The sequence below is a fragment of the Falco biarmicus genome, chromosome 2, assembly GCF_023638135.1.
Source record: "Falco biarmicus isolate bFalBia1 chromosome 2, bFalBia1.pri, whole genome shotgun sequence".
In the NCBI taxonomy this organism is placed as follows: Eukaryota; Metazoa; Chordata; class Aves; order Falconiformes; family Falconidae; genus Falco; species Falco biarmicus.
In genome coordinates, this window is record NC_079289.1 from 56,806,963 (window position 1) to 56,832,474 (window position 25,512).

At 44.5% G+C, this 25,512-nt stretch overlaps 1 protein-coding gene and 1 long non-coding RNA gene across 13 annotated transcripts in view; one reads left to right on the plus strand and one right to left on the minus strand.

The window, feature by feature from the left end:
- Positions 1-7,204, plus strand: part of MBNL2 (muscleblind like splicing regulator 2) — a 113,581-nt gene extending 106,377 nt beyond the window's left edge. For all 12 annotated transcript variants that reach the window (XM_056327540.1, XM_056327545.1, XM_056327544.1 and 9 more), the window contains one exon: positions 4,256-7,204. In XM_056327540.1, coding sequence (XP_056183515.1) covers positions 4,256-4,270 — 15 coding nt within the window. In that variant the 3' untranslated portion in view covers positions 4,271-7,204. The remainder of the gene's footprint in view (positions 1-4,255) is intronic.
- On the minus strand, positions 6,806-21,825 carry LOC130144207 (uncharacterized). The gene is made up of 2 exons (XR_008820054.1): positions 7,672-21,825; positions 6,806-7,255 (listed from the first exon to the last, which is right to left on the minus strand). It is a non-coding gene; the product is annotated as an uncharacterized LOC130144207 (long non-coding RNA).
- Between the last annotated feature and the right edge of the window lie 3,687 nt (positions 21,826-25,512).

Consider the following 25,512-nt stretch of genomic DNA (forward strand, 5'->3'; position numbering starts at 1 on the left):
GTCATGTTTTCCAGCTGACCCACTATGACAGGTCTGTAGATGAACAAGAGTTCATGTACACTGGATTCATGCAGGATGGTAAATCTTCTGTATTCGTCGTCGTATACTAAATCTGGAACTGGAAACAGAATTAAACAGAGAGTATAAAGAAGCTTTGTGAGTTGTAGCTTCAAAACAGAAAACCTCTCTTCTTAAATTCCCAGCACCCAGCTGTGATTCCAGGTAATTTGGTTAATTCTGTGAGCTGTATCAGGTAAAGCAGTGCGCGTAGTAACCTGGGTGTCAGAAGAGTTCACAAAGGTGAGATTTCCACCTTAATTTAAAAGAGTTTCTCAGGTTTAGGTTTTTAAGTTTCAGGACGATAACAGATCACAGCTGCCTTTGCTGAGTGTGAGGAAGTCCCAAGCAGATGTCGATTTGTCTGCTGCATGCCGTGGGTTGGTAGTTCAGTGAGAAGCTGAAACCATTGGCAGTAACATCTCTCTTGGTTGTTATTCCCCTGGATGACACTGCAGAAGTATATCACCCTTGGGAGCAACCCTGGCTGAATTCAGGGCTGTTCCGTGTTGTGCAGGGGGCTTAATGACCACTGTGGTCATTCGGAGGTCCTGAAGGTAAAGGTCTAAACGAGCCGTGCTCTGATGGAAAAGGGAGAAAGTCTTGCCATTTGGGAGCTGAAAATCTCACCTCTAAGGAGCTGGAAAATTTGGAAGAGTGAATGCTTTTTGGTGGTTAGAAAGTAGTTTGCAGAAATTTAGGCTCGCTCTGTGTGCTGCTTGTTTCAGTGAGGTCTAGTAACTGACATCAGCACAATTTCAGCGATTTTAGTCCGAAGGGTAGCCAGCTTTCTGGCATGTCAGACAGGTACCAAGCATGAAGGCAATGGAGAGCATACCCTATGTCTGTGATTGCCTCCAAAAAAATGCCCTTGACTGTTACTAAATCTTTTGTGCATTACTACTCCTGACCATAAATGCCAGGCCATTCTGCTTATGCTAGAAATAGTATTCTTACGAGATCCCTTAATGCAGCAGCAGAAGGTATGTTTTCTGGCACGTCTGTATCCACAGCTGTGGCTCTTACCCATACAGAGCATGAGAAAATGTTTTCCCACGGCTGACCTGTAGACCTTTGTACAGGGGACAATGCACACTCATTCTGAAGTTGTTCATGCATATATATTCTATGGTAAAAGTGTCGATACATTATAGCAAGTTGCTGTGAAGTGTAATGATACAACAGTGTCACTGCAAATATGACAAGTCATATATATGTACATCTAAGATGTTGTTCTTCAAACAGTACAGAACATGAGGGTTGTTGGACCTGTTGTAACGAGGGAGTGCAGCCTGTAGTAGCATTTGCAGGGATGTTCCTTCATCAGTGTGTTCTGTACAGCTTCGCCTTTTCCAGCATGCAAGCGATGGAGTAATTAGCAGCAATGCAGGTTCAGATAGTCTCCGTCTTCCATCGCAGTTTATTACTTCATTTATAGATTAAACAGAAGAGGTTCGCAGTGTGGGTTCCATGTAAAGTAGTTTAGCATTTTAGGTTTCTCTGTCAGACACAGAGAAAAAAACAGTTGCAGAAGCTGATACATGTGTATGCAGCTATGGCGGAGTTGTGATCTCTTTTCAGAAATAGGGTGTGAACATATAATTAAAGACTACGGGGTACATTTTACACTTTGTGGCTAAGGGGGAGAAAAAAAAAAAAGGAAAAAAAAAAGCAGTAGCTCCTCGGTTCTGCATCTCTGCACTGAAGAAGCCTATTCTGAAGGAGAGACTGGAGGGTTTTTTCCCTAGGTGGACTCCTACGTGTACTAGAAATAGCTGGGGTGCGACATGCCCTAGTTACATCCCATGCACGAGCGGCGGTGCGGCGAGGACGATGCAGTGGGAGCAAGCCAGCTCCATAGCCGCTGTCAGAGGAGCATGGTGGGGAGAGCTCCAGCTGCTCCTCCTGCACCCGCAGCCGTGTAAACAGGACATGCTGGCGCACAAAAGGAAAGTGTTTACATTGTTTTCGCTGTGTCCCCAGTTTCAAGAGGGGAGAAATGGCAGGAATAGGGACAGGGGAGTGGAAGCCTTTTCCTGGGTTCTGCCACTCGCTGGAGCAGGGTGGAGAAGGGGTCCCTGCTCTTTTACACTGCCCAGGACCCCTGCATCCTGCCTGGCACGTGGCAGGGTGAGATATACTTGAGTTAATCAAAGTGCCGGGGTAGTCCTACTCGTTTCCCAAGAAACAGCCTGAGATGAGGCCCTCTGCCTTCTCTGTCACGTGCTGGGGGAATTGGGAGCGTCGGTCTTGTGGGGCTCCCTGACCTTTTAGGATGTCTCGGCACAAGGGTCAGCAATCTGTCTCCCTGTACAGGGAGGAAAAAAGCTGTAGGAAAATGCAAGTTTATACCCTCAAAAGTTGGCGTATGATGTAAGCAGCTGCACCGTCTGAAATTCTGGGGTTTTACACTTGAGTAGATTTCAGTTTGTGTCCCATTAAAGCAGACCTTAGGATCCCTTAAATACACTTGTGTGATTATGGCTAACCCGTATAGCTAAAGCTGCTTTATTAATTACATTGACATGTTGGGTTGTAACGTGCTAAAAATATCGGTGCTGATAATCTCGGTCACTTCTTATTTTCAGCACGGCCACGTTCTTTGTACGTACTGTCAAGTCACTGTGTTGTAGATGGACCAGGGTTATCGCAGGCGGGGCTTTATTATTTCAGCAAAGGTATTTCTTTGTTATTTCAGTAGGAAACAGAAGACAGGCGATAAGCTAACAAACTCACAATGGGTGGAAGTTCATTAAAAATATATGTCCTTGTTGTATGTATGATGTATTTAGATGTTAAGCCCTTTGGAGCAGCAGGTGTTTGTACAGTGCCATTACAATGGGGCCTCGCGTGTCACCAGATTTTCAGTGCTGATGGTAATCAGCGATGACATTTTGGCACTCTGGCAAGTGAGGGGGGGGTCCGGGAGGTAGTAGCTGTGTACAGAAAGCGAGGTGGTTACAGCTGTGAGGTGGACGGGCAGGGGACTTAGAACAAGCACCTTCCACACAGAGGCAAGCGTGTTTCTTTTTTGCAATCTGTATGTCAGAGGTAGTATGTTGCTGAAGTTATTTTCAAAACACTTCCCGCCCCCCCCCCCCCCTTTTTTTTAAATAAATACTGCATTAAGCAGCGGTGTAGCTTTGTAACACACAAGTAGGTCAAAGTGCTGTCATGATTGTCTTGCATACCACCTACAAATACAGCTTAAAAATACGTCGAGTGCCAAATCAAACGGGAAGAGCAGGCGTTGCACTCTAATTCCTTGACTTGTGCTTAAGTCCAGAGCACAGATTGGCAATGGTGGGATAAAACATCACACCCCTGGCTTTTGACATCACTTTCACCAGCAGCTGTTTCAGGCAGGCGATGGAAACCCCGACCATTTTCCAATACTGTGAGCAGGCTGAGTCCGTTGCTGGGCACGTTGTGCGTTTAACCTTTGCAGTACTGGAAGTGCAAGAGTTTGCATCTGTAAAACGGTTGCTGTGCCTTCAGTTTAGAGACAGGGTAGAGGTAAAGCAGCGAGGTTAGTGACTAGCTAGGTGCACAGAGGTACCGTTACGGTCATCCCCCTGGATCCCCCCAACATAAGGAAGCATGAAAAAAGCCTCTCGAGTTTGCTGACCTGCAGATAATACTTTCAGGAAATGAGCAGCTGCTAAAAGTGCATTGAAAAGACACTTTAGCACTTTAGCTAAAGTTTAGCTTCTTGAAAACACCCGGCCCTTTTGATACACCTTTTTGCTCGTTAGTGCCAAGGGCCCTGCCTCCACCGTTTCCCCTTGTCATTCCTGACTTGGTGGGAGCAGGGAGCTGGAGAATCGCACCGGGCACCGATGCACTTCCGAGCTTCCTGGGGAGGCGCAGGGCTGCTTCCCACTCCGCTGAGCGCCGGGACGCGAGGGTGCACACCCGCCTGCGGCCGGGCCCGCCCTCTGCGGCTTCGGCACCATCTCCAGTATTTTGACCCTTGAAACGCCCCCTCTGCACGTTCTCGCGCACGTGGGGATGTGTGCGCGGCAGGAAGACGACCAGGTTTGTGAAGCGCAAACGCCTCCCGGGCAGCGTGAGGATACGGGACGCTGTCCCGTGCGAGCTGCGCCCGAGCTTAGTTAGTCCAGCACCGGCCATCTGGGCCAACTGCTTCTCCCCACGTCACCTAAAAGCGCGATCACGCTTTCCTTTCTCTTAACAGATAATCCTGAAATAGCCGGCAGGAGCGGAACGGAGTGTCACGAAGCCTCCCTGCGGACGGCCAAGCACGGCTACTGTACATACTACCCCATCTCCTCCTCTCTAGAGTTGCCACAAACTGCATGCTAAGTCAAGAATTTGTTCTTACGGACAAATCACAAACTCAAAAAAGCTAGTGCTGCTATGTCATATATGAATATTAAATATGGTATGCTTACTATACTCCAACCTAAAATAGTTAACTACCTGATACCAGCTGTGATGTTTCAAGACATAAAGGGTAACATTTAGTTTTAAAGATTTTCTAAGCATAGTTTAATTCTTGCGAATACTGTCTTTTCTCCATAATGATACCTAACGGAAATGGTCCAGTTAAGTTAGTCTCGTGAGATTCAGCGTTCATGAGTCTTCCGAGCTGAGCAATAATCGAGTTGTATTGGCTAAAAACTTACCCCACTTGCAAGTTTAATTTTCACCCGAACTACGATTGGGGTTTTTTCTTCTCGGTTAAAAAATGATAATCTTGGTTTTGCCTCCCTAGTGAGTTGATTCCAAGACAGAGGAAGTGAAACGCAGCCCAGTGTCCTGCACATCACCCTGCCAGTCTGAGTATTTTTAGCCAGAAATCCAAAGTAAAGCACAAATTCTTTAGATGCACATGGTTGGTGTTTGGCTTGTATGGAGAAGTTGCATTTGAATCATAGCAGAATAGCAGAAGAAAATTAAAAAATTTTGCACAGTATGACCTTCATACCCCTTTCAATCCCCAAAAGAACAAAGTCTTGAGAATATTATTTTACGAGTATATTTATAATGTTTTTAAAAGAGACTTTGCAGAAGTGCCTAAATTTTGTCACATCAGACTTGATGAAAGTGAGCCTGATGCCAACAGTCAAATCTCACCGGAGCGAATAATCTTTCAAACTCATAGTCAGGTTACCAAAAAGATCCAAGCTGTTAAGAAGTAACTTCTAGAAGTGTAAAATCAAACAGCAAAATGACAAAAAGACCAAACTAGCAAAAGAAAAGGCAAAAAAGAAGGCTGTAGATGAAGAGATTTGTATGATACTCTAATTTAATTAAAATTCAGTAGAGTCACCGAAACTTTGTAGGTGACTTTAATCTAGACTATTAACTGAACACTTAAGAATGTAGAATGAGATTCAGTTTAATAAATCGTTACTGTATTTGCATTTTTTAATTGGATTATAAGATTGTAACCAGATTAGAGTGGAGAAAAAAAATAGTTCCTTTAATTGTTTTTCTTTAAAAACATATTTTATGTCACAAAAGTATGAAGATATCTTTAATACAATTATATACATGTTATATATACATACATACATATATATGGATGAAGCAGATTTTAATGTTGTTTACTTTTTTAAATACTTTGTTGATTTACAAGGTGATTATATATGTATAATTAAAATTTCATTTGTTTGATTTGAGATTTGTTTCAAGCACTATTGTACCAAATATTTCATATTTCACATTTTATATGTTGCACATGTATCACATAAATTACATAGTTTTTAAATTATTGTTTAAAAAAACAAGACAGCTGTTATAAGTGGATATTATGTATAATTGTTTGCAGCATAAGTTTTCTATGTGGACATTATTAGTGATTGCAGTATTTTAACTTAACCTCTTCAGATTGATTGTAAACTATTTTAAACTTTGGCAGCACTGCCTATTCTGAACGACTGAAGGCACTAATCATATAATTATTTGTCTAGGAAATTATTTTCCGGGCTAAATCTTGTTTGTCCAATGTCTAATTACTATCTATTTATATATAAAGCTGGAGATTTGATCATCCGAAAGAAAAAAAAATAATCACAATTCGATTGTAAAATTAACATAGTGCTTGTAACGTTGCGTTAGTTTTAATTTGTGGAAAAATAACGTATCTTAACTTGTTACTTTAGCAGTTAAGGTATCACCATTATATACTATTAAAACACTAATATTTGTAGACTTTCTCAGTCATTATAACTAGGTAGTTGACACTGCAACTTGCCTATATCTGTCAAAGTTGTTTTTATTTTTTTATAATAGTTAATTTAGGCATTTGGGTAGCTTATTGTATAATACTAAATGGTAAATTATCCATGTTGTTTAAATATTTTATGTAGATAAGTCTTCAAGACATTGTTTTGTGTGAACTTTTTATGTTTCAAAATAACTGTTATTCTATGTTTTTTACAATTAATCCAATTCTACTATTTTTTTGCCCATGGATGACGAAGCTTCAGATACATCAGGTCTTTCATCCAGATAAACTGACAGACAAAAAGAGAAAATGTATTTTTAATAAGAGATCCACTTTCCGACTTTATGACTTTGTAATATTCCTGAAAACTGTACAAGTACAAAACTATGCGAACAGTAAGGAGGCAATTACAGAGATGTGCAAATACGTGTACAACAGATTCTGCATTTTATTTATTTATAAAGTAATTTTATAGACTATTTCAAAATTTGGGAAGATCTAAAACTATTTTTCTGTATAAATATTATTTGCCAAAACTTTGTTTATATTTAAAAAAAAAGTCTAATGAAAATGATTAAATGCTTTGTTTAATTAAAAAAGAAAAACAACAAATAAAACCCCCTAAGAGAACCATGAGATGGGCCAACACAGAGACAGTGAATACTGTAGCTGAGACACAGTCTCGAGTGACTTGAGATGTCTCAGTGCTTATTTTCTTCAAAGGATACAGCACCTCACCAAAATACCTTTTTGTTTGCCTCTCTCATCCAGCAAAATTGATGACGCGTACGATGAATATTTCAGTAACAGTTAAAAGAAACCCCTCCGTTCACTCTTTTTCAGCATATAACTACTAGTGGTCTGTTAAATAGCCATTCTATTTCTGTTGTGACGTTAAATTCATTCACCCAATGTACAACCACTGAAATAAAAAGAAGCATTTTAAAATGAGAGTGGAGTCCGGGCAGTCCTTTCTTGTGGTGCGGCTCTGGGAAGACGGGCCTGGGGTAACAAAAACAGTCAAAAGAAAGCGGAGGAGTCTTTAAAAAGACTTTTTTATTATTATTATTTTTATTTTATTAAATTTACTTTTTTTTTTTTCCGCTTAATTGCATGTTCAAGTAACCAATGCTTAAGCGCCATCTGTCCCCAGGTGTAGGACACAGGCAGGTGCTGCATGAGGACGCACGTACCCTTCTGCCTGCCGAGGATGCTGCGCCATGTGGCTTGAGCCCCAAGCAACTATTTCGTGCCCTTTCTGCCCACCCCTGCATCTGGGGTGCGGGTAGGCAGTGTTACCCCAGCAGCATGGCTCGCGGATGCCTAACTGTCAGAGGATTTTTTTTCGCCCTTGCATCCTCTGCATCCTCTTTCCTTGCCTGCATCTCAGTATTACACAGAAAAATCACCCCCGTTACCTGCCGGTTCCTCCGGGGAGGGCAGCATTACAGAGGAGTTGCCGAAGGGAAGAGATCTAACAGCAAGCTAGTGATGGAGGAGGGATTAAAACCTCTGGCTTGCAGCTGCACAGTTCCTTCTCTGATCCATTTTTTTTTTTTTCCCGTAATGCTGTAAAGAAAGGAAATACAATTCCTGCAGAATCAACAAGAGCTTGTCTCATACAGTTGTGTACATTTTGTCAGCAAGGGGCTGGTTTGAAAGGAGTCCAGGGTCACAAGTGATGTGGAAAACCACCAGGTCAACCAGTCAGTTTGGATATATCACGAGCATACTGAGCCAGAAGCCTGCTGAGAATGAGCATGTGGGATTGAGGAGAGAGGTACGGGGATGGTGTGCAGGGACAGAGAAGGACTGGAGCAGGCGTGGGCTGCAAGGGCACTGCAGAGCAGGAGCAGCAAACCATTCAAATTCAACGCTAAGGATTCGGGAGCAGAAGCCCTGCCTGCTGGCACTTTCTTCTGTTAAACCCCACCCTGGGCAGCTGTCAGCAGCGAGAATGGTGTCGTGGTTTAACCCCGGCCAGCAACCCAGCCCTACGCAGCCGCTCGCTCGCTCCCCCTCGCCCAGAGGGATGGGGAGGAGGATCGGAAAGGAGTGTAAAACTCAAGGGTTGAGGTAAGAACAATTTAATAGGTAAAGCAAAAGCCGCGCACGCAGGCAAAGCACAGCGAGGAATCCATTCACCGCTGCCCACGGGCAGGCAGGTGTCCGGCCATCCCCAGGGAAGCCGGGCTCCCTAATGGTTACTGGGGAAGACAAATGCCGTAATGCTGGATGTCCCCAGCTTCCTCCTTCTTCCCCCAGTTTATATGCTCAGCATGCCATCCCATGGTATGGCATACCTCGTTGGCTGGTTCAGGTCACCTGTCCTGGCTGTGTCCCCTCCCAATGTCCCGTGCCCCTCCAGCCCTCTCGCTGGCAGGGCCCAGGAAACCAAGAAGCCCTTGACTCGGTATAAACATCACCCAGCAACAACCAAACCCATCAGTGTGCTATCAACATTGTTCTCACATCAGAGCCAAAACACAGCACTGCACCAGCTACCAAGAAGAAAATTAGCTCTATCCCAGCTGAAACCAGGACAAATGGTCAGGACGTGTCAATTTACTTACCTCAAAGCTGCTTTGTTTCTTGTCAGCTTTGGTACTTCTTCGGCAGTGGAGAAGCGCTGGTGGGAGCCCTGAGCTTTGAGAGCCACACCAAACCAGCGGTCTTCATACACCTCTGTGTGCGGAGCATGCCCCTGCCAGATACTGTCAGTGTTTCCGAAATGAAGCAAGATACTTCCAAAGAGGCTTTAGAAACCTTTGGTATCTCCCCTGCTAGGAACGTCTTCACAGATGGATGGTGGCCACAGCTTTGATGCCAAAAGCTGCTCCCCGGCAAGGAGCAGACCCTCACCCCAGCCCAAGCGCTGCAGCAGCATCGTGTTCCTCAGCACCAGCCTTCTCTACAGCAGGATGGCCGGGTCCATGCTCACAGCCTTTGGCTGTCTTACTTCCTCCGGCCCCACATGATGTTGCCATGACCATAAGGCATAATTATTATCTTCAGTATGTTTTGGTTTTCAGTTCAACAGTCTGAAGTAATCTGAGGGCTGGGGTGGTTTGGGTTTTTTTGGGTTTTTGTTTGTTGGGGTTTTTTTTGCAGCCTGCTGAAATTAATAGCATGAAACAAAAGGGGATGTGACATTTGAGGGATCAGAGCCTGCTGGGACAGCTTGGCATGAGTTTGTACACAGCAAAGGAAGCCAAAACTGGTTCAGCCTTGTCCGTGCTGCATTTTGGGAGTGTCCACTGAGCAAATTACTAAAACAGCAGCTGGGTTTTGTTTCAGGAAGAGTTGTTTCACTCCAGAAGAAAGCCTAGGAACCACCCAACATTTCTGTACTGTGGGTGATGACGGAAAAAAAGGACTTGTGGGCAAGGCTGCTCGACAGTGTGGGCACTGAGTGGCATTTATTGCATGAATTCATGGGACCCCCCCAAAAATGCCCTGCCTGGAATTGCTGAAAACCTTCCTTGGCATCTGATCATATGCATACCATGCTTTTTACGTCTGCAATCGTATCTCTAGCCAAGCCTTTTATCGAGTAACCTGCCTTTTTAAGGTCAGATAATTGACAGTTCTGGAGGCTTTTTGCATGGGTCAAGATGATTTTTATTGCTGGAGTGGGGGTGCGAGGGCAATGCCATCTCCGCTGTTGCATTACAGCAGTTATTATTGCTGGTATGTAATGTATTACAGCAGAAAGTGGTAGTACATAGTTAGATAATCTGTGAATTAATAAATTACAGAAATGTCTTCTAAATTCTTACTCTTCTAATTCGTAATTGTAGAAACCATGGAAATTGTAGAAAATAAACTACACATTTAGTTAAATGAAAATACCTTTTGCTGCAGCAGGGGAAAAAAACCCACTAAGAAATGTGGAGGGAGGATACGGCTGCAAGCTGCTTATGCAACGTTGTGTTGCAGTTGCATTATTTCTACCAAAGCTTCTTACAGAGTGAGGAAAATACACTTGGCTTTATGATTTAGGAAAATCACTACAGGAAAGACGCCCTGCTCCTCTCATCTTCAAAGAGCTGGATTTGGATACTACTTTTAAGGAATACAAATTCCGGTGAGTGTCCTCCTTAGCCTAATTGCCACAAAACAGTTGGGGTGTAGCCCGTGTGGCGAGTGGTTCTTCAGAGGATCACCAAACAGGTGCTGGGATGTGGTGGTGACAGGGGTGACCACAATGATGTAAGGTTCACCCGGTAGGAACAGCCCCCAGGGGTGGCCGTGCAGGTGCGTGCCTACGCTCAGCCCCAGTTTGCATTTGCCATGAATGCCTCTCCTTCCACAGAGGGGCAGACGGAGGAAATCCTTTTATGTCCCTGTTTTATGGTTGCAGTCCCCACACTGAATGCCAGCAGAGCACCCTCAGAGATGCTGAAGCTGGTAGCTGACAGCACAGCTCAGGACTGCGAGCAAGCAAGTTTGTCACCCTTGGAAAGCTGTTAGGGTGGGATCTGACCTTTTCTCTGTAGCTGTTGTGTATCATTTCAGACACTGCAGGGTACCCACGTGGCCTAAAGCTGCTGCTGTGGACGAGCACAGGTCTGGAAGGGTCTCTTAAGTCTGCCAGCCCCATGCAGGTGTCTCAGATACTAACACCCAGATGAGTTCAGTCCATGTATCCCACCTGTTTTCACAAGGGCCTGTCAATCTTAACAATAATTTTGATGGATTTTAAAAGACCATCATGGACAAGAAATCACAAAATCATGACATTGGCTTAAATAATCTGATAGTTAAAACCCTTGTTCTTCTCTGTAGGTATTCGGAGTACATTCAGCTCGCATATTGAAGCTTTTTTTTCTCCTACCATGATGCCTACAAATGTTTTTCATGTCACCTGACGTGCCCATGTACTCATGGAGGCAAAGAGCAGCTCATAAAATTCTTGAGAAAGTAATTAAAACTGTCAACACAAATTTTATAGGTGAATTCAAGATGTTCTTATCTCTTACCACGTTATAGGAAGGAATGAAGAAATATGGTAACCCTTTGGCATGTAATATAATGTCTTCAGGCTTATCTTCACATGGGCTTTGTTCAATTATTATTATGCCAATGAAGGTGTGATGTCCATATAACTTAGTCTGAATGCAATTGCAGTGGAATGGACTGTCCCTGTATGCAAATCATTCATGTGCAACAACTGTACCCTGCTCCATCCAATGTAGTAACATTGCTTTAATTTCTCTGTCTGCAAGCCTTGATAACAAGCTGTTCTTGGACAGGCGTTAGGTAGAGCCTACAGATTCATTTCCAGGTTTAAGATAAATGGTGAAAGGCGAGTCCAGTTTTGTGTCCTTCCTCAAACCGAATGTGCTCAAAAGATGAGCCATGTAAGCAAGTACAAGTAAAGGAGGACTCACATGGAAAAAAAGTGGTCAGCCCTGAGCAGGTTCCGGTAGGTTTTCTAACTACAGGGTGTGATAGAAAGCATTCTCCCTCTCCATTGACCTTAAAAGTAATTCCTTTATACCCATTCTAGAGGAAATAAATGAGGCTGAACTCTTCTAATAGAGAACCAGTTCCCTCCTCCATGAGAGTGAACTTTCCAAGACCAATCACTGGAGAAGCCCTGGGCTGATGGCCCTGCCCATTCCTCAGCCGTTGTCTCAAAGAGTCCATGCTAAGTGCTTATGGGCGACAGTAGAAGCACACTGGCTACTCCTCCTGTGGCCTGTGGACTTTTCATTTTATTTCCTTTTAACTGGATGATGGCAGAGGCTGAACTTCTTCAAGTACAGTTTTATTTGCAGTTGCAGATATGTATGGGGATTTCTCTTTAGTGGTTTTCTCCCCAACTTAGTTGTTAGAGTGATCACTCATACTTTGTAGCTTTTATGGGCCAGACTACTTAGATTTCAAGTTCGCTTCACCTTTAAACACACATTTCAGATATGCTCATACGTCATCTAGATCAGTTCCTCTTACTCGTACAGAGCTTACTCTGCAGCAAGGCATTTAAAATATTCTGCTTTATGAAGTACAATCTAAAAAACAGTTGTAGCAACATACCGATCCTCCTAAAAGCTATGCTAAGGCACATGGAGGACAAGGAGGTGACAGCATGGCTTCACCAAGGGCAAGTCTTGCCTAACCAACCTAGTAACCTTCTATGATGGAGTGACTAGATCAGTGGCCAAGGGAAGAGCTACTGATGTCATCTATCAGGACTTCTGTAAGACCTTTGACACAATCCTCCGAAACATCTTTGTCTCTAAATTGGAGAGATTGGATCTGATGGATGAACTGATCAATAGATAAGGAATTGGCTGGATGGTCACACCCAGAGAGAAGTGGTCAACAGCTCAATGTCTGGATGGAGATCAGTGATGAGTGGTGTCCCTCAGTGGTCCATACTGGCACCAGTGCTGTTTAATATCTTCATCAGGGACACAGTCAGTGGGATCATTTGCACCTTCAGCAACTTTGAAGATGACACCAAGCTGAGTGGTACAGTTAATGCGCCTGAGGGACAGGGTGCCATTCAGAGAGACCTTGACAAGCTTGAAAGGTGGGCCCATGTGAACCACATAAGGCTGAATAAGGCCAAGTGCAAGGTCCTGCACCTTTGTTCAGTCAACCCCCAGTGTCAATACACGCTGGGTGCTGAAGACATTGAGAACAGTCCGGCGGAGAAGGACTGGGAGTGCTGGTGGATGACAAGCTGGATATGAGCCAGCAATGTGTGCCTGCAGCTCAGAAAGCCAACCGTATCCTGAGCTGCCTCAAAAGAAGCATGGCCAGCAAGTTGAGGGAGGTGACTGTCCCCGTCTACTCTGGTGAGACCCCATCTAGAGCACTGTGTTCAGCTCTGGGGCCCCCAACATAAGAAGGACATGGACCTCTTGGAACAAGTCCAGAGGAGGGCCACGAAGATGATCAGAGGGCTGGAGCACCTCTCCTATGAAGACAGGCTGAGAGAGCTGGGGTTGTTCAGCCTGGAGAAGAGAAGGCTCCAGGGAGACCTTATAGCACCTTCCAGTACCTACAGGGGGTTTCTAAGAAGGATGGGGACTGACTTTTTAGTAGGGCCTGTTGTAATAAGACAAGGAGTAATGGTTTTAAACTAAAAGAAGGTAGATTTAGACTAGATATAAGGAAGAAATTATTTACAATGAGGTGGTGAAACACTGAAGAGGTTTCCCAGAGTGGTAGTAGATGCCCCATCCCTGGAAACATTCAAGGTCAGGTTAGACGGGGCTCTGGGCAACACAACCTAGTTCAAGATGTCCCTGCTCATTGTAGGGCGGTTGGACTAGATGGCCTTAAAGGTCCTCTCCAACCCAAACTATTCTATGATTTATTCTATACAGAGAGCCTATAAGGTAAATGAAACCCAATTACATCAAATTGTCAGCCAACTCTGCGGTTTCTTGCCTGTAGCCACTCTGTTGGCCAGATGTAGCACAGTATCTACATGGGCTGCCTAAACAGTGGCCAGAGTTTTCTTCTGAATGTCCTTTTCCCCATGCAGGCAGAATGGAAGCACGCTTTTACCACACAGCATTCAGGCCTTTTGCATTCAGCCCCAGGCTTCTTGTATAAGCAAATGGAAAAAGAGCAATCAAGGCTTTGCCAGAGGGCAACAACATCCATCTTCTAGGCAGGACTGCCTCTTGTGGGGCCTTCCCAGCCCAGCTGCCTGTGGAGATGCCCAGGATGACCTCCTCCTCCTTCAAGCCGGGGCACACGGTGAGGTGCTGTACATCTCTATTCCTGCCCTCAGGCAGCCAGATCCTTCTTGCTCTGCCTTTCACCTGAGCTTCTCTTCTAAGCATATGTGCACCGTGGGAACCCCATGCCCCCTGCCAGCTTCCACGCCTTTGTCTGAGGGTGGCTGGTTTTTGAAAGCATCTTGTCCCTCTTTTCATCCTTTCATTTTAGCAATGACCTGTGTTTTTCTACCGTCATGTGACTGAGGAGCACATTTCAGTCCTTGCACCATCGCAGCGCTTTAACAGATCATTTAGGCCTATTAGTTGCAATTAATTGATGCCTCTTGCCGATACAGATTGAGCGTGCTGCCCAAAAGGCAAGGATATGATTTGTAAGTAGTGACCTGTTCTGCAGTAATCAAACACCTTTCCCCACTGCTACACCTGCACATTAATACGAATCCTCTACTGCTTAGAGAAGCTTTAGGGGGAAGATGTCCTCTGGCTACTTATGAGAAGTATTAGCCAATCCTGTTTTAATCTGTGTGCAGAGGCTTTTGGCTTCACCCGCTCGATTCTGCTGGCCTTCCTTAGGAGGAGTCCAAGTTAAGAGCCACGCTGCTCTTGACCACACAGAGAAGCTCCTTGCAACCTTACGAAAGCCTGTGTGAGAGTCACTGCCGGCACGACTGACCAGATGATCTTCGTTTTCATAACGAAATCAGGAAACCACAACAGTCTGAGCATTTTAAGCATCATTTAATTAATTATGGATTTGCTTTGTGTGGAAGGTAGAGTGGCCTAAAACTTCCTGGAAAGGATCCAGCTTTCATGCAGGCAGGGTTTCACCTGCTTCATCCAACGTTTTAAGGTCAAGGAGGCGCTGGAGAAGGCAGGCTGCATTCCAGGCTGGCTGCTGACAGGCCCCATTTCAGCAGCAGAAGCAGCTCTCTGCCTACAATTACTTGGCCAGAGAAGTTTTCCAGCCTTTCGCAGTGAATGCTGTCCACAGGAAAAGTTTTCCTAAGAGCTCGCCGGGTACAGTGGAAACCCAGTGGAGAGCAGAAGGCGCAGAGCAGCGAGGGGACACTGTACCGCCGGGAGCCAGCAGGGATTCCTTTTCAAGTGGAAACCAAGTGCAGCATAACTATTGTCTTACTTGCCTCTCACCGCCATCCACATCAGATAGTCACTCCAAAAGATGTTTCACCACTTCTTGGTGGAAAGAACTCTTTTTTTGGACTTGGCATTTGGGAGTTTTATGTTCTTTCTTGTTTGTTTCCTCTCCCTTTGCTTTAATTTTAGCCGTAATGCAGATGATCCTGTGATACCAGACCAGCCTTCACACTTTGGTGAACGCAGCAGGTACATTCCTTTTCAGGAGTAACTGTCAGAGGAACTGCTTTCAAATCCAAGTTTCCTGTGCAATATAATTATTCTTATTTAAATAAAGGACTCTGGCAGTGCTACTCAGCAGCACCTCTCTATACAAACTGAGGGTTTTTTCCTCTTGACACAGTTGTCTTTCTGCTCTTCTCAGAAAATGACTGTTAGAATCAAACGTTAGTCCGTCAAAGTGCCTAAAATCAATGATCGTCTTATATTCAATTGAATCCTTACTTTTTCAAAAGTATCACAATGAAACTGCTCTATTTTGCTTCCCCTTATTGTTACTATTATTACCTCATGAATACTGCAGAAACAGCTGCCTCTCCTTTATTTTTTAGCTTCTTTCTAAGATGTAGTTGGATGTGGCCTCATGCTCCAGAAGTCCATACACTTGAGCCAGTTTGTAACAGAATGATAAAGAAAATGGCCCTGATAAGATCTGGTATATTTGTAGAACCTGGATTTAGTTTGCTCAGTGATGGAAACATGTCTCAAAGTGAATTTTATCTAGAAATCACATCACGGTGTGAGAAGCCCCCGATAATGGGGTTGATGCCCACTGAACCAGCCGGAGTTTGTGGTGGGGCTCCTCAGCAGCGAGATCTGCAGCAGCTGGGCTTTGCTGGGATTACAAACTTATTACTGGAGCTGGATGCCCAGCTGAAAGAAGTAAACTTGGGCTGGGTTACTTGAGCAGGGTATTAGGATAAGCTAGTGTGTGGATTTATGGCAGGGGTCCTCAAACTTTTTAACCAGGGGGCCAGCGCGCGGATGCAGTGGCAGGCAGTCATCTGCGGCTGCTTGGTTCCACCCCAGTCCCCGGCGGTGTGTATGTGTGTGTGTGGGGGGGGGGGGGGTGGGGTGTCTGTAAATACCGGGGGCCGGATTGAGGACCCTGGGGGGACGTATCCAGCCCGCGTGCCATAGTTTGAGGACCCCTGATTTATGGGGACTGCCCGTGTGCTTGCACTCTGCAGGAGCTGTGGGTAGCTGCTGTGCAGTGAAATGTGCCCTAGCTGTTGGAAATGGGAGCAAGCATCTCATCTTTTTAAGCAGAATTATTTTTTTCAGGATCCCAAGGTGTCTGGCTGTGGCAATCAGCACATGGATAACCAGGCTGGCTGTGAACAAGCCATAGAAGGTCTCCCCAGGTGTCCGGGTAAAAGAGAGCAGCTTTGTCCACCAGCCAGCTTACTAGACTTACTATAGGAATGTCCTACAACCTTGCAGAGCTGGAGGCAACGGGAGGGCCCAGAGGAAAGGACCCAGAGGCACAGCCCAGGGGTTGCATCTTCATCCTGAGCAGTCCGGCACATTCCCATGGCAGAATCCTAACAGCCTCACCAGCTATCCTATTCCTGCACATGCAAAATAATATCACTATAAACCCCAAAGTCCCCTAACCTTTGGCACCTGCAGTAGCAGGACCCCACTGAGAAGCTAGTAAGTATGAAGAAGGAAAGTCTGTGGCCTCTGCAGCAAGTCCTGTTGGCTCCTCCTTGTTGGGATTTCTTCTGCCAAATTCCTGGTGGGTGCCAGCATTAGCTACCCTGGAGCCACCCCCTTCTGCCATGTTTCCTTGGTGCAAAACACAGAGAGGGGAACTGAAGCGCATGCAAAGATAGAAACATACAGCAAGGACATAAATGTACAGAGTCTACTTCTACCACACTTGGAAAACACCCTTCTGGAGCACCCAGGGGAGCAGGTGAGTTTTACAGACCCTGTTCAGCCAGCTGAGTTCAGCTGTAGTCCCTCAAGGAGCCCGAGGTTATTTTTAAATCAGTAAAATTAAGAAGGCCAGGGAAGTTGATTAGCTCCCATGGGACACTTACAGACCCTGAAGGCAGGTGAGGTGAGAAGAGGCTTGCCTGCAACATGCCTGCTTGTTTCTGCCTTGAACTTCTCTTGACTGTTGATGGCATCTGCTCCACTACTGTCTCTGGCAGCCAAGGTGCTGCCAAAGCTCCTGCCCCCTCAGAAGAGAGACCTGGCTGGATCTGCGTGCCTTTGGCCTTCAACCCTGCAACGGTTCCGCTAACTTAATGAGAGTGATGCAGGCTCACGTCTTCAACTGTTCACCCAGCTTCAACCAAGACCCCAGCAAAAGCTCCTCAGCCCTTCCCAGCATCCCTCCACATGCCCTCCCTGTGCTGGCACAAGACACAGGACCCTTTGAGAGCATTTTGTACCCATTCAGGGGGGAACTTTGCATTTGTTTTGATGAAACAAAAATAGCTGGAGGTTGATGATGAGACGATGACGCAGCCTGCAGCTATGCCTGCTGGTGCAGCAAACCTGCTGCACCTGCCATGGGGAGGGATTGCCCTGAGCTCCTGTGCCACTGCTGGGAGCACCCCTGGCACCTCACAGGCTGCTGCCTTCTTCCTCTGGATAAAGCTCGGATTGGCATCTGTCAATCCTCAGCTCCCCAAGGTTTGAGTTCATCACTGCCTCTTTTATCCCCGGGGAAAAAATAAAGTAATTAAAAAATCCAATTCCTCATTTACATTCCTAACAATCTAGCTCACCCACTTTTGTCCCTGTGTGTTCATCTACCCACCCATTGCAGATGTATTTATACAGTGGTCCCACAAATCCCAGAGGTCATCTCCTCAGGTCACATAAACTAATGGACCTTTAAGATATTGGAGTTTATGCCAGTTTCTAGCAGCTGAGACTCTGGCTGAAGGTTTTCAAGGCTATGGAAAATACTGCAGCTAAGACTAATCTTACTCTTTAATTCCCTTTACGTGCTGCTAAATAGATGTTTCTTCCTCTAGTCAAATGGCTTCATGTAACAATATATCAGCATGAGAGACAATCAATTTCTTCGGTACTAGCTAAAATACCAAAATAAAGGAAATAAAAAAGTGCAAAGAGAGTTGTAAATAGTCTGTTTAACCAAAACATGCTTCTTTGTCTTTTCTTTGTAAATAGGAATTTTGTGTGTGTGTGTGTTAACTATATTATCATCATTTTTATCTGGACAGCTGTCTGATTTAGAACACAAGAAAATACCATTTACTGCTCAAACAGACAAGAATCAACCACTTTCTACAAAAAACCCTGATCATGACTGAGTTTAAATAAAAGTTAGTGGGGTTTGAGCTGGTTTACATGCACACACATACACACAGGGAGAGACTACACTTACATGTATACACACAGGTACTTTGATAATATATGCAAATTGAATTACCACTTTTTAAAATACAACACTGTTGTGTTTTTTTCCCAGCATGCTTTTAATAATTTCAAAACTTTGCTTGTAAGAGTATTTTATGAAAAGATAGTCTGGCTGATTTGTATGGTTAAGAGAACATTTCAGGGCCACAGTGACCAGTAACTTTTGCTGCTTGTATTTCCCTCTGTATAAAGAAAATTATAAGGTTATCTGATAGAAATATATTTTCTCTACAATGGGTGTGGGGCACGCCAGCACAGTGGTTACACATATAACCACAGCTAACACACATACACACCCACCTCGCCTTCAAACGAGATGGAGCTGCAGTATCGCCTGAGCATCCTGCTCCTGTGGGGAGCAGGGACACACACGTTTACCCCCCCATCCCCGGACACATGCCCAGGCTGCACTGCCAGTCCCCCCATGTGCGGTTAGCCCCAGTATGAGCTGCAGCCATACCTACACCGCAGTGCAGATACACAGGTACGGTGCTGTTCCGGATATATCGCCCTCTAACACGCAGCAAGTTTGCTCCTGGCTGATCTGGAGCTATTGCTGGCTTGGTTTCTCTTTCTCCCACATTAAACTGCAGCTGTTTCTTCTTGTAAAGAATTATTTCGGAAACCTAAATGGTTGTTTTCTGGGTTTTGTTCTAAACATCTTTTAAATTACATCAGGGACACAAATTCTCTACTGTATCCCGTTAAAGACTGGCCAAAAAGCTATACAGAGTAATGTCTTTCACCTGAATGACTTAGGGGCTCTGGAACCACCTTCAGAGGTGATTTAGGGACTGAAAGCCAGGAGCCACAGGGTGGTGCCGCAGGAGACCCCTCCTGGGCTGTGTGGAGAGAAATGTCCCTTACCCTGTGCTCTCCCAGCTCAAATGTGCATTGATGTACTGCCAACTCTCAACTAACAGGCAGATCTCATTTGCTGGGAGCTACGCACGGGACGATGTCTCTCTGGACCACCATTTCCCACGATTCCTCCCTGGATACTTGTGTGCTCTCCAGGTTATCTGCCACCTGCATACTATCTAATGCTTTCCCAGCTGAAACTATGGAAAACAGCCCATTACATTTTTTTTTAACTTAAAGGAATGACTGACATAAAGCAACCGATCCGCTGAGATGCCTCCAGCAGATACTGCCTGCAGACTTGCCCCTGCCTTCAGGTGTCCCTGCATGCCACCGAGGTGAGGAGCGCTGACAGGCGCCTGGACCAGCAGGAAGCCAGACCAAAGAGCACCATGCCTGTGTGGCACCAGACCTCCACAAACCTGCACACTCCCTCAGCATGGCACAAGGCTCTACAGCAGATTTGAAGGGAGCGTAGGGGTCTGAGTACCGTGGTCCCAGGTCTTCAGACTCTGGGTGGGTCTCCCAGAGGGCTCCCATCGGTCTCTGTGTATTTACACTGGACTCTGGAGTCGTTATTCCAAAGACAGCAGGAAACACAATACTGAACTTCTTTCAGAATCTTGTTTCCTTTGCGTGGATGCAAATCAGGAACTCGATTTGTAAGCAATCAGTAGCTGTGATGCAAGAGTACACAAGCGATGCAAATTTTAGGAAGCAAAAATAAACAGAAGAAAGTTACATGGTAATACGTATTATTAATTAGGCTGTTTTATTAAACAATTAGATTTTACTAACAGCTGCCTGGATGGGATGTGGCTGTTGAGGTGAATTATGATCCAAGCCATGAAAAAGCTGAGCCATCACAACTTTTGCCTAAACGATTATTTTTTTTCAGTGGGGGCATGATCAATGGTGCGATCATATCTAAACAGGCACCAAGTTTTTGCAGATATGAGCTTCTCAGGGAAAGAAACCAAACCAACCACTATCTAGAGAATTAGCTAGGAGCAGTGCAAATTACACTACTAATTACTATTTCAAGTTTAGTGAGTATTTATGTGCTATGTATGCTAGCTGGCTAAGGCTTCTGTACTCTGCACTGACATCACTTTTGTGGTCACAGAGCAGATACCTCTACGCTGTATCTGATACATGCGGCTGCTGAACTTGCTAAATTCTATTTTCTTATGTAATAACAGTAAAGATGATAAATACTTATTGCATTAGGGAACAATTCAGCAACCGGTCACTTACTGGGGTATTACATCTGTTGGAATAGATGACATTTATTAGATCTGAAGATGATACAAAGCTGAGAAGGACCTGCTAGTACATTGGAGGTCAAAACTGGAATTAAAAATTGTCTTGGCAAACTGGGAGAAAAGAGTATGAAGGCCATGATGTAATTCAGTGAAGAAAAATGCAAGGTACTACCATTTAGGTAAGAATAATCAGTTTCACAAAAATCAGGATAAGACGCAACTAGCTAAGCAAAAGTTCTTCATGAATGAGCTGGGTGGGAAAGGTTAATTACAGATCACAAGCTTAACACAAATTAACACTGCCATGGTTTTGTGGTGAAATTCCAGGTTATACCAGTAGGTACAAGCAGAAGCCTACCCTGCCGAGGAAGGTGAGCGAGTCCTACCTACTCAGCTCTGGGGAGGCCCCAGCTGAGGTACTGTTGCGTTAAAGGGGATGGAGTAATTTAACAGAAAATACCCACCACACCACCACCCCGCCTTCCAACTCTCCTCACCAACGTGGGAGGTTAGGTGTGGCTAGGTTTAAATCCTAGGTGATGTCCAATTTACCACTACCAGTCCAGTCGCATTTAATATGTATATTAAACTACCACAGGTCTGGATGCACTGAGAGCTGTCTGCACTGCCAGTCCAGTCGTGCTCATGAACTAGCATGGCCACACTCTAGGGTTCGGTCACATTCAGTGAGAAACTGTGACAACCAGCTACCTAACGGTGCAGTTTTATTTGTGCAACAGATATATAGGTTTCTTTGCCGGTGATAGTGACTGTTTGCAAAAAGGCACACGCAAATAAAATGTTATAAAGTATAAAATGCGCAGAAAAGTTACAAACAATACACCCTGGCTATTAAAAAGTAACTCTCTAGAGAAATTTCTACGTTTCCCGAAGAAGCACTTAGTTTAAGTCTCACCCAAGGTGTCCCAAGGTGGGGAGAGAAGCAAGGCTCAGCCCGTCCACCGATCCCAGGAGTCAGTCTCGGTGGCATCTTCCCCACTTGTCCCCTCATTCATTCACTTTTTATATTTCTCTTCACTCTCGGGTGGAGCTTGAGTGACTCTAGTCATACATTCCTTTATTACGATTGGTGTAAAGTTCTCTCGCTTTCATTTAAAGATACAGTTAATTTTAAATTTACTAAGCATGCTCCCCGAGCAGGGGATTCACTCTCTTGGGGGGGGGGTGGGGGGGGGTGGGGGTGTCACGAGCTCCACTACCACAATTATTTTACTCAAACATCCTTGAGTATCTCTTCAGCAGTTTGTTTTCTTTTAGCAGTTAGCAGGTCCTCATCAGAAGGCTCTGAAGTGCTGAGCGGGCCTAGTTCCTGACCTTCTCTCACAGATAATGAGGTTCTTGCTTGGTCTCTGCCACGGTTGTTGTCCCAGCAACAGACATCATCTCATGTATTTCACAGCCACTATGCAGCTTATCGGCTGTATGGTACCATCATGTTCCCAGTCCTGCAGCGAGCACAGCAGAGCCTGGCCGCAGGGTCTCCACTCCACTCCGCCCTCCACTGCTCCTCTAGGATAGCAGGTTGTGTGGCGTAGGGAACTGTGGTGATGTCGATTCTGTGTATGCCAACCATCCTGAAGGCAATAGCTGTATTTTACCCTAAAAAGCTTTCTGTAATACTATGCTTCTATTAGGACCCGATTTTTCTCTAATTTCCCCCTCAAGGTGATTTTCCCACAGGTACTGTGTCCAGTCTGGGATGCTCTGCTTCAAGAAAAGGATGTCTAGTCAGAAAAACTCCAGTGAAGATGCAAATTCAACCAGATGTCTAGACATTATTGCCTATGGCACTTTTATCCTGGAGACCAACGGGAAAATCTGATTTTATTAAGGTTCCTAAAAGTCTGCTGACAAGGTGGCATGTAGCCTCATAACCTGAATGAACTGGACAAGTTATAACAGGGTTAAACTACAGAAAGGGAGGTTCGAGTTGAACATCAAACTAACACAGTGCACACAGCAACACACAGGAATATGTTGCTTAGGGCTGTTGTGGCACTTCCATTGCACGAGGTCTTTAGGAAGTGGGTGTGCAGATGTCCATCAGGACTGACCCTGATTCACTCAAACTGCCTCACAGGACAGTATGACCTATGTGATCTCTTGAAATCCACTCATCAGCCTATTTTTTATGTGGCTCTAAAGAAATTCCGGAACTTTTCAGTTGTAGCTGCTCATGGCAGTGATCCTGACATTTCAGAGTAAGATGCTTGAGTGCTGTTGCTCTGTAGGGGTGGAAGTAACCCCCTTCACGGGTAATTTCAGAAACTGAGAGCTGTACTAATCAGTGATTGTTTATAGGGCTGGGATATCAGGATGTGATACAGCCAAATAATTTGCAAATACTAAACTTCTAATCAAAGTACTGGTAGAGTTTTTGTACCAAGAGATAGAAAATACCAATCACATAAATGCAATCACAATTAAAAACCAAAATAGTGCTGATTTCCTTCCTACAGCTCCTCAAACTGCAGTAATAGCCCCGCAGGCAGCAACTGAAAAAGGAGGAGCAATGGTGTGTTGGAGCCCAAAGGCCCTGTGCTAACTGGATGAGAGACCATTGGGGGATGATATGGTGAGTAGCTAGTGGGGAGAGTAGGAATTAGGTTAGCTAGTTTCCCTGTCAGAGCTAACATACCACAAAAGCATGGCCTTGGGAATGAGGAGTTGTGAGGACACTACATTAAAAAGAGAAGGAAGCCAAGAAGAAACCCCATGAGGAAGAGAAGTCTGAAGCAAGTATAGAACCAAGAATTATGACAGCACGAAAAAAAACCACCCAAGAGATAACCCCCTTGCTGCATCAAACTCCTTCCTTAAGTAAATACAAAATGTTGTATATTTTGTCCCCCCACTGCTGAGTAACTGGAAAAAGAGATCCAAGTGTGAGAAAAACATTGACTTGGAAGATGACAGGAGAACCAGAAAGAAGAGAGAAACTACCAGACACTGACTGCCTTCAGAAGATTGTCACGGACCAGTTCTGACCGATTCCTCAGTCATTTAATATGGCCATACATTCACTCCAAACCCATGAGGAAATCTTGTTGGAATCTGTCCCAGAAAAGCTATCCTGATAAAGTTCAGCTCTTTGCAGTGGGACTAGATCTATAAGAAAGCTCCTGAATAATTCTGGAAAATCTAATACTATGGATTTGTTTGGTGTGTTCCAAGTTGCTCACGAATTATTTTGCAAGAATCTACTTGCAATTGTATCAGCCCTCACTGAAATCCTAAGGGGAAATGCAAAGAGAGGCTGGAGCTAATTCTTTGTGTTGTTTTCCTCAAGCAAATGAGCTGTGGTTCTTCTTTAAAGTAGCATATGCATCTCCTGCGCTTGTAGGATAGGCCTCCCACTGTAACACTGCTCTGAAAGTTTGCTTGAAAGCAGTAGTCACAGGGTTGCATTTGTGTACAGCACTGAAGACCTAAAGAAGAGTATGACAGCTTTGTAGACCTCACAAACTCAGTTCCTTTTCGGTTTTCCCTTGCATGAATCTTTTCTCTGGTCTCAGAATGATTACTGACTTATTTTTACTCCACCCATAAATCACTGTTGACAAAATCCTATGTTTTGGCACAAATTTATGATATTCAGTCTTCTTAAAGGACCAGCTACTGGAATCAAGAACATGAGACTCCTGGCTTCTGTTAAAAAAAATCCCAAATGTTTAATGTATAAGGAAGCAGCAAAAAGAAACAACAATACCTAAAGACTAAAGGCAAATCCAATAGTCAGCACTGGGACACAAATCCTCATAATTTTCAAGCCTTTAATGTTTATCTTTGAAGGCCAGTGGTTAGCAACTCCTACGTTGATAAAGATCTTCTATAAAACTCACAGTTCTGAAGCATTTGGTTAAAACTTCCTGTTCCACTAATTAGAGGTTGGGCTTAACAAGCTCCCAGAAGTAGGAACTCCAGAAGACCTTCAGGTAGAAAGAGACAAGTCACTCTGCAGGTGAGACCTGCCTCCCCACATCCATATCCCCAGACTGGCTCCTACCTACACCTGCGCATTCTCTGAGGGAGGGAGTGTGGGCCCATGCCGGAGCTGGGCACACTCGTCCAGCTGTTTGTGTGTGGAGACAGGGTCAACGTAGCTGGCAAACTGGCTGCTGAGTCTTTTCCGCGGGATGTCCCATCCCCCAGGCAGCGGCCAGCCCCCTTAAAACCTGCCTCTCTGTGGTCTGCCCTTAAAACCTACCCCTCTACAGGAACCTTTCAGGGGTCTTTTGCTGTTCGACCTGGATACTCTGTGGAGCAACCAGCTTCACTGCCTAGAGCAGATGATGTAAATCCAAACATTCAGAGCAAATATGTCTATTTGGACATGCACCAAAATGACCTACCCAGTTTTAGGACACATACTGATCTAAGTTATGATTTGATTATACAAGATCAAGATTAAATGCTGCCCCTTTTAAGAAAATGTATATATAAGAAATAAACATGTGAAAAGAGTATCGGAAATCTTGTTTTAATTTACAGTGTAACAGCAATTAAGGGATCTTACGATTTAATTAAGTTCTGAATATTTTGCTCAAAGTAACCATGTAAAAGAAATATTAACTGTAATATTAAATTTTTATGGATGCCTCCAATATCTAATGTTTGTGAAATACAAGTCCCTGATGCTTATACTCTGGTTATTAAAAAGGAAGAATTAAACTTATTTCAAGTCTGACTCAGAAATAAACATGGCTATGTGACTTGTGACAGACATTGCAAGATTTGTACCTTAATAAAAAGACTATCATTATCTTCACTTTCTCTTAAGTCTTGCAATTGAATTGATTTTTGAACATCATAAGGAGAAAGAAAGAGTCAAATGGAATAATAAATTAGC